The sequence below is a fragment of the Pelophylax lessonae genome (genome assembly GCF_965119305.1).
Source record: "Pelophylax lessonae genome assembly, chromosome: 4".
Lineage (NCBI taxonomy): Eukaryota > Metazoa > Chordata > Amphibia > Anura > Ranidae > Pelophylax > Pelophylax lessonae.
The window spans coordinates 666,557,284-666,575,172 of record NC_138771.1 but is presented as its reverse complement, the minus strand read 5'-3'; the positions used below and the strand labels follow the sequence as shown (position 1 = coordinate 666,575,172).

At 43.6% G+C, this 17,889-nt stretch overlaps 1 protein-coding gene across 1 annotated transcript in view; it reads right to left on the bottom strand.

The window, feature by feature from the left end:
* The window catches only part of LOC309554200 (NACHT, LRR and PYD domains-containing protein 12-like), a 612,971-nt gene that overhangs the window by 583,716 nt on the left and 11,366 nt on the right, over positions 1 to 17,889 (bottom strand). Inside the window, exons 2-4 of the mRNA XM_082255834.1 lie at positions 15,859 to 15,926; positions 5,566 to 5,868; positions 2,962 to 3,000 (exon numbers count right to left, since the gene is read on the bottom strand). Of these exons, the coding sequence (XP_082111960.1) occupies positions 2,962 to 3,000; positions 5,566 to 5,868; positions 15,859 to 15,895 (379 nt within the window). The 5' untranslated portion in view covers positions 15,896 to 15,926. The remainder of the gene's footprint in view (positions 1 to 2,961; positions 3,001 to 5,565; positions 5,869 to 15,858; positions 15,927 to 17,889) is intronic.

Here is a 17,889-nt window from a genome sequence, read left to right as displayed (position 1 = left end):
CTTTCTATGCACTTTAAGGAAAAACACAAAAAAGTTGTAAGGGTATGTCTTTTTGGGGAATTGAAGCCCCCAAAAAACATTGGCGAGGAGGCAATTTTGTCAGGGAACTCAGCAAAAGGGAATCCTGGTGGATACACCAACTTGGATCCTTGTTCCCAGGGGGGATTAATAAGGAGTTTGACTTAGGTTGATTTTTCAGTAATTATTAAATTAATTTATTTATCTGGCACTCACTGATGGATTTTAATATTTATGGACCATATACCTTTTTACACTTTTTTATGGATATAGGTCCAGGTTGTTTTAACTGTTTGGCTTTTTACAAGAAGTATTCTTAGTTCTGTCATTTTAATCATATTTTTAATTATATTATGCCGCCACACATATTGTTATATTATATGATGTTTTTAGATTTCGGATACTCGATGTAACGCTGAGCGCTCCGGTCCCTGCTTCTGGACCGGAGCGCTCGCAGCGTTCGTTCCAGATCCACTCACCTGTGCCCTCTCCGGCTCCCTCCTCCGCTCCCCGCTCACATGGTTCCCGGAGTGCGCGCCCCTGCACCATAGGGCGCGCGCGTGCAGGTCGTTTGAAATTTAAGGGGCCTGTGCACCAGTAATTGGTGCCTGGTCCAAACCTCCCTTCCTGTTTCCTGTGACCTGTTTCCTGTTTCCTGTTTCCTGTGACCTGTGACCTGTTTCCTGTTTCCTGTGACCTGTTTCCTGTGACCTGTTTCCTGTGACCTGTTTCCTGTTTCCTGTTTCCTATATAAGTGACTTGCCCCTTCCAGCCATTGCCGGATCTTTGTTGCCTTGTTGCCTTAGTGAAAGCGTTATTTGTGTAATCCTTTGCCTGTTGCCGAACCCTTTGCTAACGACTATCGCCTCTGAACCTGTGCTGCCTGCCCTGACCTTTGCTACGTCTGACTACGCCTCTGCCTGTCCCTTTTGTACTACGCCTATATCAGCAGTCGGTGAGGTTGAGCCGCTACCAGAGGACACGACCTGGTAGTTACCGCCGCAGCAAGCCCATCCCGCCTTGCGGCGGGCTCTGGTGAAAACCAGTAACTACTTAGAACCGATCGTCCGGTACGGTCCACGCCAATCCCTCACTGACACAGCGGATCCACTCCCTGCACCGCTCCTGCTACCAGTCCGGACCCTGACACTCGAGTGGTGATGAGGGAGGTACCGTGAGACAGTCAGCTCCTGTTCGTCCATTTATTCTACTGATTGCCATGAATCTGTTTTGGTTTGCATTATTTCAATATCAATTTCAATATATATTGAGCTCCAGTAAAATGGCGCCTATCTGTCCTATATAAAACACTAAGCAACCTGCAGTCCAATCAAATCCCCCTGATGAAGACACGTGGTCCCTTGTGTCGTCACGCCTAGGGGAGGGACAAGGACGGATGGAGCGCTTCGCCGAGGTACTGGCGAGACTGTCAGGCTGATTTACACAGAAGGAAGGACACAGCTGCGGCGTCTCCCACTACACCACCACGGTATTCTTATGATTGTCAAACCTTATCTTATATGGCGGTCTAAAGGTGAATGGATGCACCATTACATGTGAGTGCATTACCTTATGTTTTTATATGAATTAAAGGTTTTAAAGGTATAAGCACTATTGTAAGCTTCTTTATTCACATGATACGTTGGCTGTTGGGTTGAGATTTGCTGACTTGATCTGTGATATTTGGATGGAACCACCCGGATGTGTCATCCATAAGACCCCCTGCATTTGAGCCAAACTGAATCAGTTTTAAGGTGAGCACCCACTCACAAGGGGGTGCACGGATAAGATTGAGCTATGACACGTTGGTCTCTCACTTTGTTTGAGAAACACCAGCCACATCCAGGCGGCTTGAGCACCTATAGAAGATTTTTTACCACTTTGCACTGATCATCACTAAAGACTTTTTTGGATAACTCATCATCATTTTATTTTACAAATTGCATGGATTGATATATATTCTAATCACTGGGACTTGTTGCAATATTTATTAAGCTTTGCACTTTTTTGTCTTCTAGCACTGTATTTTATTAATGCTATATTGTCATATATTTTTACACATCAATTTTTTATTCATTGGCTGATATTTATATATACCTTTTTCCATAATTAATATTTTATTTTATTTTTAATACATATTTTCACAGATTTTTATTTGCGCAACACTATTATATTATTTAAGGAGAATATTTTATTCCTCATACACACATGAAAAATTTAAGTATTTATAAGGCAGATTTGGAAATATGGTATTCTAACAATAAACCCCAAGAATGGAACCCTAAAAGAAAATATTCCATGAAATACATAAGGATTGTTGAACTATCCAAACTTTGGACACACAGACCAAAGGAGTAACTAGAACCTTCAGGGCCCAGTACAAGAAACCATGAAAGGCCCCATGACCATTAGGGCACATTCCATTGGTCCTTGGGCCCTTCCTACTGGCCTGGGCCCTTCCCACTTACTCCCACTTACGCCCTTTATAAGCCCAGGATCACACTGCAGTGACTTATCATGCGACTTTTGACACATTACGTCACATGACAAGTCAAAACACTTTAATTTCAATGAGTGCCATCCTAATCACTATGATTCAAGTCGCAGCAACAAAGAAAAAGGTTCCCACACTACTTTTCTGTTACTTTGGTGCAGTTTGAGTGCCATAGACTGCAATGTTAAATTACAAAAGTTGCCAGCAAGTCGCAAGGAAGTTGCAAGAAAGTCACATGACTTTGGTGTTGCAGCAGTGTGAACCAAGCCCATGTTCTGCAGCAGGCCCTCTTCCTGCCATTTTGGGGCCCCCCATAATGGCGTAATGCCAGGGACTGGTCCCAAGTGGGACCTTTGCGTCCCTGGTAGTTCAGCCACTGATCCAGACTAAAACAGAACAAAATGCTCATCCAGAAGAGATCTCATAAGAAACCTAGATGTCCTACTAACCTGAAAATCTGTTGTCATGTATCATCTTCTTCAGTTTGGCTGGAAATAAGATTAGGGAAATGATTAGTCCTGACAAACCTAAAATAATAAAAAAATAATAACTAAGAGAGTTATTAGTGTAGCAGATCCTCCCAGACATCATCATCCCACCAACCCTCTGTAGATTGGAGTCTCTCCTATTTCTCCATGCAGGTGATGGGGAGTGTCTTTGTCTGCCTGGTAACATCTCAGCACATTGCAGTGACATATGACCATGGTGGGGGGGGGGGGGGGAACCAGAAAAGCCCCCAATTCTCTATTCAGGGTTGAAAGGCACATGCCTAGAATCTGGAGCCTTGACTTCTTTTTCTGATGGAGGTTCAGATGGATGCATGGGGCACAAAGCTCAGAACCCCGAGCAACAGTCATGAGGGTCTCCCAGAAATACAGCTATAAATATGGAGGTTCTGTATAATAGGCAAGTGTCTGCAATTGTATTGCTCTGCTTGGCATGCTGAGTGATGTCATTGTGTTATGGTGACTGACTGCCGGCATCCTTCTCTTTTAGATTATTCCTGAACTCTGAACCTTTTTCCCTCATTGATACCCAAATTTATTTAATTCTATTAACTTCCTTGGTAAAGATTGTTCAACCCCTTAGTGACTGAGGGTAAAACAAATGCTAATGCCTGAACACAATTTTGCAACTTGGAACTGTGCTACTTAATCTGTACAAATCATCACAACTACTTTGTGTAGCCAGGTGTGGGTTATACCACGTTTTTTTTCAAGGCAAATTGGGCTTTTATTTGGTGGTAAATGGTGATATCTCCTGATTTTTTTCAGCAGAAATCCCGAACAGGGGAAATGTTCTAACCCGAACAGCAAACCCCATTGAAGTCTATAAGAGCCGAACAGGAAAAATCAAAAGTTTTGAAGGGGTTTTTTTTGCAAGTATTCGGCCATAAAAGTGGTATGGGGTCCAGGAACTGCCCTAGGGGACATGTATCAAAAACTGTAAAAACGATAGATTTTTCAGGAGCAGTGATTTTATTTATGCTTAAAGGGCAACAATAAGAATTAAAATGTATTTTAAATATAGTGCCTTAGGGGTCCCCTTAATGCGCTTGTAAAGTGGCACATCTATAGCATGTATAGAACCTGCTGCAGCAAAAATGATATTTCTAAAGAAAACAAAAGTCCTATCCCATTTAAATGACTCGTGGTTGCAATTGCCGACTCCTGGCTATTACATTTTTTATTTTTTTTAAACAGTGTGGGGTCCCCCTTAAGGTCCAAACCAGACCCTTATCTCGGCATGCAGCCGGGTAGGTCAGGAAAGAGGGGGGGCGAGAGAGCGCCCCCCTCTTGAACCATACCAGGCCACAGGCCCTCAACATGGGGGGCCCCCACCCCAGAGCACCTTGTCCCCATTGATGGGGACAAGGGCCTCTACCTGGCAACCCTGGCTGGTGGTTCTCGGGGTCTTCGGGTAGGGGCTTATTGAAATGAAACAAAGGCATAGTCTTTGACAAGTCTTTTATTGAAAAATAAAAAAACAGTGTCCCCTGATGTAAATCGATCATAAATCATACCACACCACCAACCTATCGTTTTTACAGTTTTTGATACATGTCCCCTAGGGCAGTTCCTGGACCCCATACCACTTTTATGGCCGAATACTTGCAAAAAAAACCCCTTCAAAACTTTTGATTTTTCCTGTTCGTCTCTTATAGACTTCAATGGGGTTTGCTGTTCGGGTTAGAACATTTCGTTGAATGCTTCCCATGGTCTGCCTGCTCCACAACTCGACAGTTCTTATATTGGGAAGGGGTGAGGCCGTCCCTTGTGACATCACTGGTGTGACCCCACCCCTTCCCTGTAAAAGAACTGTCAATCTGCAGAGAAGGCAGGCAGCAGGAAGCGTTCAATGAGAGTGGACCTTTTTTTTCTTTTTTTGGGTTGGTGGGCGGTGTGACTGACGATGGATTTACATCAGTGGACATTTTTTTTTTGTACACTTTTTTGGTGAATGGGTGGGGTTACTATGCCCCTACCCATTCACATAGAAGAGAGGCCGAGATCTGGGGACCCCTTGTTAAAGGGTACTTCCAGATTCTTTTAAGCCCCTCCCGCCTGCAGACCCTAACAACCACCTTACAGGGTTTTTGGGAATATATATCCAGGATTTCTCTACAGCCTCCCCATCCTCTGGAACTCTTTACCTCAAACTGTCCAGCTATCTCCTACACTAGCTGCCTCCAGGCGCTCCCAGAAAACTCATCTCTTCAGGGAAGCCTATCACGCTTCCAACTAATCTATCACAGCTATCAGGTGACCAAAAGCAGGAAGTCCCAGGTCCCGATCATTAGTACGATACCAGGGGCTCCTGGTGAGATGCTAGTCTCTGTGCAGCACAAAGAGAGGTAGGCAGAAAAGTGGCTCCCAGGAAAAAGACCCCCTTTCGTGAGGCCCCATATGTGTGTTCTATCAGGAGGAAGGGGTTCCTCCAGTTGGAAGCTCTTGATTGGTCCCTGGCTTTCCCTGGATGACATTCCCAGTTCTTCCTCACACAGATATTGATCAGGTATTGGTAGGAAATTGTCATTATAGACGGGAGCTCACCATGTTGTGTTATCCTCTCCTTGAGGTCATATGCGGGTCCCATCAGACCGATCGTTGTAAAGACTTTAATTGTGACATCCAGAGCCCCTTCTTCTCCATATGTGCCTATCAGGAGGTCCTTGGTGGTGATCCAGTCTGCATTTTCTAGTTTTCCTCGGGGCATGGGAAGTTTATCTCCATAGGAGAAATCAGACAATTTGTTCCTAAATCTCTTGAAGTCACATCCTTTTAGATCCTCCAGAGAATATATGATAAGATCCCCGGCAGTTTGTGGGACCGTTCCCAGGACACCAGGAGCTGACCCTGCAGAAAGGACAATCAGCAAATATAAAGATACATTCTGATTGGAAGATTTGTGACAAATGACAGCAGACACCTTTGTATTGGCAGGCGGCAATGCTATAACCACTTGCCAACCGCCGCACGACTATTTACGGCGGCAGTCGCCCCGCACAGGCAAAGTGACGTAGTACTACGTCGCTCGCCTGCGAGCCTCTAGGGGGCGAGCGCACGCCTCCGGAGGCACGCTCCCGCCCCCGCTCGTTCACGGACATTCCAGCGCAAGTGACCGTCGGCACCGATGTCCGCCGGTCACTCACGATCTCCCACTGGAGAGGGAGAAAGGCAGGCGGCTGATGTAAACAAAGCCGTCTATCATTCTCCCTGATGTAACAGCAGAGATCATATGATCCTGCTATGTAGGATCGTATGTCTCTGTGGTTACATGAAAAGCCACGCCCCTTTACAGTTAGAATCACGCCCCTAGGGACACATTTAACCCCTGCATCTCTAATACAGTTAACCCCTTCCCTGCCAGTGTCATTTTTACAGTAACAGTGCATATGTATAGCACTGATTACTGTAGTGATGTAACTGGTACCCCCAAAAATGTCAGTCAAGGGTCCGATCTGTCCACCGCAATGTTGCAGTCCCGCAAAAAAAAAAAATCGCAGATCGCCGCCATTACTCGTTAAAAAATAAAACAATAAAAATGACAAAAATCTTTCCCTTAGTAAACGCAATAACTTTTGCGCAAACCAATCAAAATACGCTTATTGCGATTTTTTTTTTACCAAACATAGGTAGCAGAAAACAAATTGGCCTAAAATGTTAAAAAATTTAGATTTTTACATTTTTTTGGGGGGAATTTCATATAAAAAAATGTGAAAAATATTGTTATTTTTTCATAATTGTCGCTCTTTTTTTGTTTATAGCGCAAAAAGTAAAAATCGCACAGGTGATCAAATACCACCAAAAGAAAGCTCTGTTTGTGGGAAAAAAGGACATCAATTTCATTTGGGTACAGCGTCGCACTACTGCGCAATTGCCCGTTAAAGTCACGCAGTGCCGAATCGCAAAATAGGGCCTGGTCAGGAAGGGGGTAAAATCTTCCGGTCCTAAAGTGGTTAAAGAACAAAAAGGGGAAAGGAAATATATCCCAGTATGTCTATATGTACATTATCCAATGAAGAGGTTGGTTTTCCTGTGGTAATCTCACATGACTGCTTCGATGATGGTGAATTAACTCTCAGATGGATGAATATTGGGTGCAAACACCAAGGGGACTATTGTTTGTGAACATTGTCCATAATATGTCTAGCAAGTTTATTTACTATAATAATCAGCTCCATCTAGTGGCCATAATGCTATATCTTACTGGTTGAGGTATTTCAGGAAAATACTGTAGCTGATGATCAAAGCAAGTAAACTTAGACATATTATGAGGATTGTCATGGCTGTGGAAATAACACAAACTCATAGTGAATTTTTTATATAATGACCTCCTAATATATATGTATGGATGAACATTTCTTCCATACAGAGCAGTTAGACCCCCTTCCTGCCCAGACCAATTTTCAGCTTTCAGCACTCTCACACTTTGAATGACAATTGCTCAGTCATGCTACACTGTAACCAAACAAAATTTTTATCATTTTTTTCACACAAATAGAGCTTTCTTTTGGTGGTATTTGATCACAACTGGGGGTTTTTTTTTTTCGTGATATAAGCAAAAAAAGAGCAAAAATTTTGAAAAAAAAACACTTTTTTTTAGTTTCAATTATAAAATTTTGCAAAAAATTAATTTTTCTTCATACATTTAGGCCAAAATGTATACTGCTACATGTCTCTGGTAAAATTAACCCAAATTAGTGTATATTATTTAGTCTGTGTGAAAGTTATTGAGTCTAGAAGCTATGGTACCAATTACTGAAAATTGATCACACCAGATGTACTGACGGCCTATCTCCTTTCTTGAGGCCCTGAAATGTCAGGACAGTACAAATACCGCCCAAATGACCCCTTTTTGTAAAATAGACAGTCCAAGGTATTTAGTAAGAGGCATGGTGGGTTTTTTGAAGTTGTAATTTTTTCCCACAATTCTTGGGAAAATGAAGAAAAATTTTTTTTTTACTTTTTTTTCCCACAAAGTTGTCAATTTATAAGCTATTTCTAACACATAGCATGTACACAGCAAAAATTACACCCAAAAATACATTCTGCTACTCCTTCCGAGTATGGTGATACCACATGTGTGAGACTTTTACACAGCCTGGCCACAAAAAGAGACTCCACGTCCAAGAAGCACATTCAGGCGTTCTAGGAGCATAAATACACATAAAACTTTCTTACTACCTATCACACTTTTCAAGGCCCTAGAGCACCAATACAATGGAAAAGTTCACAAAATGACCCCATTTTGGAAAGCAAACACTCCAACGTATATTCTATGAGGCATTATGGGTCGTTTGAACGTGTCATTTTTTTCCACAAGCTTTTGGAAAATGTGGGAAACAAATGAAAACCTTTTTTTTTTACACAAAGTTGTCGATTTATAGGATATTTCTAACACATAGCATGGAAATAGCAAAAATTACACCCCAAAATACATTCTGCTACTCCTCCTGAGTATGGCGATACCACATGTGTGAGACTTTTACACAGCCTGGCCACAAAAAGAGACTCCACGTCCAAGAAGCACATTCAGGCGTTCTAGGAGCATAAATACACATAAAACTTTCTTACTACCTATCACACTTTTCAAGGCCCTAGAGCACCAATACAATGGAAAAGTTCACAAAATGACCCCATTTTGGAAAGCATACACTCCAACGTATATTCTATGAGGCATTATGGGTCGTTTGAACGTGTCATTTTTTTCCACAAGCTTTTGGAAAATGTGGGAAACAAATGAAAACCTTTTTTTTTTACACAAAGTTGTCGATTTATAGGATATTTCTAACACATACCATGGAAATAGCAAAAATTACACCCCAAAATACATTCTGCTACTCCTTCCGAGTATGGCGATACCACATGTGTGAGACTTTTACACAGCCTGGCCACAAAAAGAGACTCCACGTCCAAGAAGCACATTCAGGCGTTCTAGGAGCATAAATACACATAAAACTTTCTTACTACCTATCACACTTTTCAAGGCCCTAGAGCACCAATACAATGGAAAAGTTCACAAAATGACCCCATTTTGGAAAGCAAACACTCCAACGTATATTCTATGAGGCATTATGGGTCGTTTGAACGTGTCATTTTTTTCCACAAGCTTTTGGAAAATGTGGGAAACAAATGAAAACCTTTTTTTTTTACACAAAGTTGTCGATTTATAGGATATTTCTAACACATACCATGGAAATAGCAAAAATTACACCCCAAAATACATTCTGCTACTCCTTCCGAGTATGGCGATACCACATGTGTAAGACTTTTACACAGCCTGGCCACAAAAAGAGACTCCACGTCCAAGAAGCACATTCAGGCGTTTTAGGAGCATAAATACACATAAAACTTTCTTACTACCTATCACACTTTTCAAGGCCCTAGAGCACCAATACAATGGAAAAGTTCACAAAATGACCCCATTTTGGAAAGCAAACACTCCAACGTATATTCTATGAGGCATTATGGGTCGTTTGAACGTGTCATTTTTTTCCACAAGCTTTTGGAAAATGTGGGAAACAAATGAAAACCTTTTTTTTTTTACACAAAGTTGTCGATTTATAGGATATTTCTAACACATAGCATGGAAATAGCAAAAATTACACCCCAAAATACATTCTGCTACTCCTCCTGAGTATGGCGATACCACATGTGTGAGACTTTTACACAGCCTGGCCACATAAAGAGACTCCACATTCAAGAAGCACCTTCAGGCGTTCTAGGAGCATAAATGACACACATCATTTTCGGACTACCTATCACACTTCTGAAGGCCCTAGAGCACCAAGACAATGGAAACGCCCACAAAATGACCCCATTTTGGAAAGCAAACACTCCAACGTATATTTTATGAGGCATTATGGGTCTTTTGAACGTGTCATTTTTTTCCACAAGTTTTTGGAAAATGTGGGAAAAAAATTAAAACCTTTTTTTTTTACACAAAGTTGTCGATTTATTGGATATTCCTAACACATAGCATGTATACAGCAAAAATGACACCCCAAAATACATTCTGCCACTCCTCCTGAGTATGGCGATACTACATGTGTGAGACTTTTTCACAGCCTAGCCATATAGAGGGACCCAACATCCAAGGAGCCCCATCATGCATCCTAGCCACTTGCCTAGGCCTATTTTTGACATTTGGTGTTTACAAGCTAAAATCAGTTGTTTTTACTAGAAAACTACTTAGAACCCCCAAACATTATATATTTTTTTTTAGCAGAGACCCTAGAGAATAAAATAGAGATTATTGCAATATTTTTTATCACACCGTATTTGCGCAGCGGTCTTCCAACGCAATTTTTTTTAAAAAAATTCACTTTTTTTAATTAAAAAATAAGAAACCAGTAAAATTAGCCCAATTTTTTTCCATAATGTGAAAGATAATGTTACGCCGAGTAAATAGATACCCAACATGTCATGCTTAAAAATTGCGCACGCTCACGGAATGGCGACAAACTTTGGTACTTAAAAATCCCCATAGGCGACAATTTAAAAATTTCTACAGGTTGCCATCTTAGAGTTACAGAGGAGGTCTAGGGCTCAAATTATTGCTCTTGCTCTAACGATCGCGGCGATACCTCACATGTGTGGTTTGAACACCGTTTACATATGTGGGCGGGGTTTCCGTATGCGTCCGCTTCTGCGCGCGAGCTAACGGGGACAGGGTGCTTTAATTTTTTTTTTTTTTTTATACTATTTATTTTATTTATTATTTTTTATTTTTACACCGTTTAAAAAAAAAAAAAAAATTGATCATTTTTATTTCTATTACAAGGAATGTAAACATTTCTTGTAATAGAAATAGGCACGACAGGACCTCTTTTTTGTAAGATCTGGGGTCAAAAAGTCCTCAGATCTCACAAGTACACTAAAAGATAGAAAAAAAAATAAATAAATAAATAAATAAATAAATAAAATAAAATGAAAAAAAAAAAAAAGGGACCTTTAAACTGGTTGCTAGGCAACAACGTTTGCCGTAGCTCCGGTCCTCCAAGACCATAGAGTCGAGTGACGGCAAGCTTGCCCTCACTCAACATCCTGTCCATGAGGATCTGGGACCGGATCGTTTTCCCCGCTGCCGGCGGGTCCGGTTAGCGGGGAAAAGGACCGGGACGCGGCGGGAGGGGGGGGGGGTCACCTCTTCCGCCATCCCGGAAGGGTGATCCCGCGGCGATTCCGCCGCTGGGACCACCCTTATCGGAAAGCCAACTGTCCACCGTTTAAAAAAATACCAGGGTTATGGCAGCTATCTGCTGCCATAACACTGGTTTTTAGGTTTAAACGGAGAACGTATATATACATTGGCCGGTTGGCAAGTGGCTAGGGACATAAATCACACACATAAATTCCTGACAACCTATCACATTGTTGAAGGCCCCTAACACATAGCATAATACATACCAAAATACATTCTGCTGAGCAAAGGATAAACAAAAAAATACCTGTGGTTTTAGCAGTGCAGTGGTTCAGGCAGCAGGCAGGAACGTAGACAGCGACAGTGAAAGGATTGTCCAGGCAGCAGGCAGGAATACTGTCCATAGTCAGTACAGGCAGCAGCCACAGATATTGTCAGCACAGCCAAAGCATTGGTCCAGGTAGCAGGCAGGTCAGCAGCAGAAAAAGGATTGTCCATGCAGCAGGCAGGAATACTGTCCATAATTAGTACAGGCAGCAGGCAGAGATATGGTCAGTACAGCCCAAGTATTGGTCCAGGCAACAGGCACATGTTCCATAAAAAGTCCTGGGTCAGTGCAGGCAGGGATATGATCAGCACAGCCAAAGTATTGGTCCAGGCAGCAGGCAGGACCATCAAGCTTAGGGCCTCGGTCGGCAAAGAATGGGGACAGGGGTAGAGGCTTCTCCCACCCAAATCGCTTTGAAGCCTCCGGACTCCAGACCCTGTTCTGAGTTTACAAACCCAGAGAAATCCAAAAACTGGTTTTCTCATATCAGAACGCTATATTCTGAAGCCCCTCACAAAAGTGAGACCCCTGTGTCATTTTGAATCCCACTACTACAGTAGCAGGGCGAAGGATCAGTCTAAGTGGCAGGCAAAAAACATGGTCGTAACAGGCCGAGGTCAGTGCAGGTAAAAGGCAGAAATAGACGGTAGGCTAAGGCAAAATCCATAAACAATCCAGGGTCAGTTCACTTGAAAGGCAGAAACATGGCGGATAAACAATGCAGACGGCAGGCAGAGGCATCGTCGATAAACAGTCCAGGGTCAGTTCACTTGAAAGGCAGAAACATGGCGGATAAACAATGCAGACGGCAGGCAGAGACATAGTCGATATACAGGCCAGGGTCGGTTCACAAGGAAGGCAGTGATATGGTTGGTTGAGGCAGCAGGAAAATATTCAGCAGTGAAATATGGGCTAAAAGTTTAGGGCAGTGTGATATATTTTGAAGCATTCTCCAATGCAAAGGCCAGGTTGGTAGGGACAATCGGGACAATGGAAACTGGTGTCTTTCCTAATTCCTCTTTTGCCACACACCCGACATCTTTTTTGGCGTCTTCTTCCGGTTTGTGATGGTGGGATATGGAAAGGGAAATGGCGCTCATGAAGTCTGCTGACACAATCCGAACGAATGATTTCTGGGGGGGATCCTTGCTGGTAAATCAGGGCAGTGGCAATATCCTCAATAAACTGGAGGAAGGGGATTGGTGTTGTTGTGGACTTTTTATAGGTGACAAAGGCATTGTACATGGCCAAATGGAAAAAGTACACTGCAACTTTTTTGTACCAAAAGAGGGTCTTTCGGGTCGGTAGATAGGGCTGCAACATTTGATCGTTTAAATCCACCCCCCCCCCCCATGTACTTATTGTACTCGTGGATACAAGCAGGCTTTCGAATGGAACTTCTAACGGGACCGCGTCGTCTTCGAATTTCCACTGCGGTGTCATCGTGGATGGTGGACATGAGGTAGACGTCCTTACTATCCCTCCACTTCAAAGCCATTACCTCCTCGTTCCTAAGGCTTGCGGATTCCCCAATTTGTAATTGAGTGGTGACAAGACTCTGCGGGAAGCCCTTCCGGTTTTTCCTTACTGTACCACAGGCCAAGGTTTTCTTCAGGTACAGGTGGCGGAAAAGGGGCAAACTGGTATAATAGTTGTCCATATAAATATGGTACCCCTTTTGCAGCAATGGGAAGGCTAGGTCCCAGACAATCTTCCCACTTACTCCCATGTACGTTGGGCACTCAGGGGGCTGGAGCTGGGAGTCTCTGCCTTCGTACACGCGAAAGGCGTACACATATCCCGTTTGGCTTTCACAGAGCTTGTTTAGTTTTAAGCCGTACTTCGCCCTCTTGCTGGGAATATACTGCTTAAATCCCAGCCGGCCTGTGAAGTGGACCAGTGATTCGTCCACAGCGATCTTTTGGTCAGGGACATAGACTTCGGGGAACCGTCCAGAAAAGTAATCAATTAGGGGGCGAATTTTGTAGAGTTTATCGTAATTGGGATCATCTCGGGGAGGGCACTGGGAATTATCGTTGAAATGCAGGAAGCGCATTATAGCATCATAGCGGGACCTGGGCATGACTGATGAATAAATTGGCATGTGGTGGATGGGTTTGGTGGACCAATAAGAGCGCAGCTCATTTTTTTTTGTAACCCCCATATTGATTGTAAGGCCCAAAAAAACTTTGAACTCTTCTACTGTTATGGGTCTCCATTCAAAAGGACGGGAATGATATGAGGTGGGGTTGTTCTCGATAAACTGTTGGGCAAAAAGATTTGTTTGGTCCACGATGTTTTGAAGGAACTCCAAAGGGAAAAATAAATTAAAAAAATCAATCAGAATAAAATTTTCGGTGTTGACCTGCAAACCTGGCTGTGCTGTGAAGGGGGGGATTGTAGCTGACCCAGAGCTAGAAGGCAGCCACAATGGGTTTGCCAAGGCATCCGGAAGCTGCATTTGGGCTCTTCTTCTTTGGGGCTGGTGTGAAATCCCAGTACTTGTACTGGGCATTTCCTCCTGGGGTCCTGCGCCGTTGGCGTTTGCCGATTGGCCATTGGCGCTGCTGGTGTCTGCCTGATTTTCAGTGCGGCGTCTTTTAGGCCGAACTTCTTCCTCCTCCGATTCAGTGCCGGATGTAAAGCCTTCAAAGGGCTCAAATTCTGAACCGGATTCAGAAATTGTTTCAGCGTCGGAAGGTGAGAGCTCCCCGCTGCCGTCACTCATCATGGATATCATTTCACAGGCCTCTTCGGCAGTGAAAACCCTTTTGGACTGTGACATGGTGGCTGTATGAAGGGTGACAGGTAATCGGGTACTTTGCTGGGCAGGTGACAGGTACTGATGAGCAGGTGGCAGGTACTCGGGTACTCCAATAGGCAGGTGACAGGCAGGTGATAGGTACTGATGAGTAGTACTGATTCTGATAGGTGTTACTGATGGGTACTGATGATCAGTACTGATACTGATAGGTACTGATGGGTACTGATGAGCAGGCGGGTACTTCAGGCGTCAGGTACTCTGATGAGCAGTTGGAAGGTACTCGGGTACTCTGATGGGTATGTGGAAGGTACTCGGGTACTCTGATGGGTAGGTGGAAGGTACTCGGGTATGCTGATGGGTAGGTGACAGGTACTCGGGTACCCTGATGGGTAGGAGACAGGTACTCGGGTACCCTGATGGGTAGGAGACAGGTACTCGGGTACCCTGATGGGCAGGGAAAAGGTACTCAGGTACGCTGATGGGCAGGTGACAGGTACTCAGATGGGCAGGTGACAGGTACTCAGATGGGCAGGTGACAGGTACTCAGATGGGCAGGTGACAGGTACTCAGATGGGCAGGTCCTCTTTATTTGATGGGGGCAATCAGGCAATCAGGGCACAGTAATAGTAATGGTACTCTCACTGGTAACTCACTGTTTGCTGATCTCCTCACACTGGATCGGTGTGTGAGGAGAAGAGCCTGGTAACAGTGAGTTACCCTCATCTTTGTTGACATTTGTGACCGGCTGTGATTGGACACAGCCAGTCACGTGGTAAAGAGCCAATTTCATTGGCTCTTTACCAAGATCGGGGATTGGCTCTGTCCGAGGGACGAGCCTCGTCCCCGATCGCTGCTCTGCGCGCCCCCGGGGGCGCGCATTGCAGAGAGAACGAGCGGCTCGCGCTTGAGCCGCTCATGTGATCGGCTGTGATTGACACAGCCGATCACGTGGTAAACAGCCAAATTCTATTGGCTGTTTACCTTGATCAGGGATGGGCTATGTCCGAGGGACGAGCCCCATCCCTGATCGCGGCGCTGCGCGCCGCCGGGGGCGCGCACTGCCAGCTAGAACGGGCCGACGTCATATGACGGCGGCCCGGATCGAGAAAGGAATCATGCCGCCGTCATTTTACATGGCGCGGTATGGAATGGGTTAAACATAATGTTTTTTTTTTATTGTTTCATAGTAAACTAAAAGAACTATAAATCCTTTAAGAAACATTACCCCCCCCCCCCCCGATTACCCCAAAATTTTGAAGCAGTATCATGTTACACTGGGCTGTGCTCTCCTTAGGATTATAGAAAAAGGATTCCCCTGACCACGGCATAAATAATCATTAAATGTGGGGTCACACAGTCATTATGGAACACTTGGCCGTATCAGAAGATCATTTCCATCAATGATAAATAAAATCTGAAGACACAAGAATGTGATTGTGGAATTGATGAAAGCTCCTGAACTCTTCTAATGTGTGGACTGACCAGATGTCTACAGGAAATGTCCAGACTACGGAGACATGATAAGACGTCCTATCACCTAATTCCAATCCCTAGAGATGTGAGATGGAGGAAAACATTGGAAAGAATTGTCAGGATCAGCAGTCATACCTCGTGAGGAGGAGGATGAGGAGGAAGAGTTCGCCATGACATCAGGAGATGACCCAAGATAATATCACCTGGAAGGAGCACAGACAATAATAAACTCATTTGTAGTGCGATGAACGGAACCAATAAAAAAGATTTTGTTCCCTTATGTGGATAACGATTGGCTGTCTGGTTGTCCATTCAGAGAATATCAGAATTGGATGGACTTCTGTCATTGAAACCCCATAACTATGAAGGTCATTCAAAACCTTCATCCCGGCATTCATCTGTTTGGTATATCACCATCCATTATTTTATGAGGAGCATGCCCTGACGTTGTGCGTACAAGCACGTGGAGGCCATAAAAACTACTGAGGACCATTCTGAGTTGCTGCAATGAAATTTCAGCAAAATGGACTCGCCTGCTGCATCATTTTTTCACTTTGATTTCCGGGGTGTCTCTGAATTCAGCCCTCTGTAGGGTGATAATTTTCATTTTCATCAAACGATGTGACATCCTTTCATTCCTGACACATTACCCAGTCCATACCAGTATAGATCCTAACACATTACCCAGTCCATACCAGTACAGATCCTAACACATTACCCAGTCCATACCAGTATAGATCCTAACACATTACCCAGTCCATAGCAGTATAGATCCTAACACATCACCCAGTCCATACCAGTATAGATCCTAACACATTACCCAGTCCATACCAGAATGCCCCGATGTTGTCAGGCATGCATACAATAGGGATGATCGAACGGTTCTGGTCGACCATCGGTTCGACCCGAACATTGGCTGTTCGAGGTTCGGCTGAATTCCTAACTTTTTGCTGAAAAAGTTTGTAATTCGGCAACCAGAACCGACCAAAATGCAATTGGACCAGAACCATCAGTAAAAGCCAATTGAGGGGGCAGGAGAATGCTAGGAATGTGATTGGAGTGACTAGGGGGTCCAGAGGCCAATCATTAGTGAATACGCCCCCCAGTATATAAGATAGCCCCCGCCAAATTCCTAGCATTGTAATACAGGGACGTGGAAGAGAGTGGAAGCAGTTCTGTTACTTCTGCTTCAAAAGTGTCATTTAGCAATTATTAGTGTGAGGAAAGGGATATCTAGTGTAGTTAGGGTGCTATTTTCCACTTTAGTTAGATTTAATAATCTAGTTTCTGTAGGGAAAGTGTTAAGTGTAAGGGGACCATAGTGTAGTGTAGGGTTAACTGACTCTGACTGCTATGGCAGGGTGACAAAACTCTTCCATGTCAGGGTGACCGCTATAGAGAAAAGATCGTTTCTCTTAGGTCACTTATAGAACAGCGATATGGCTTCTCGCCTGTCACCCTGCTTTTTGCTGCAGGCGTTTATAGGGCTTTTTTGAGGACATGTTTGGAGTCAGGCATGACATCTGAACTTCTGTGTAGGGGTATATACACACACACACATGTATGTATATATACACATACACATATATAGGTGTGAAAATAGCAGAAACCTATGCTTGCGCTAATGAAATAATCAACACCCATATGGCTTCTCTCCTATCACACCTATATATGTGTATGTGTAAAAATACATATAAGTGTGTGTGTATATATACCCCTACACAGAATTTCAGATGTTTTGTCTGCCTCCAAAGACCCACAAAAAATGCCCAAAGAAAACGCCTGCAACAACACACCTGGGCATTTTTTTGGCGCAGGCATTTTTTTGGGCATTTTTTGTTGGTCTTTGGAGGCAGGCAAAACATCTGAAATTCTGTATAGGGGTATATATACACACACACTTATATGTATTTATACACATACATATATATAGGTGTGATAGGAGAGAAGTCATATGGGTGTTGATTATTTCATTAGCGCAAGCATAGGTTTCTGCTATTTTCACACCTATATATGTGTATGGGTATATATACATACATGTGTGTGTATATATACCCCTACACAGAAGTTCTGATGTTATGCCTGCCCCCAAAGTCCCCCAAAAAATGCCCAAAAAAACGCTTGCTACAAAACCGGCAAGGTGTGAAAATAGCGGAGCCACTATCC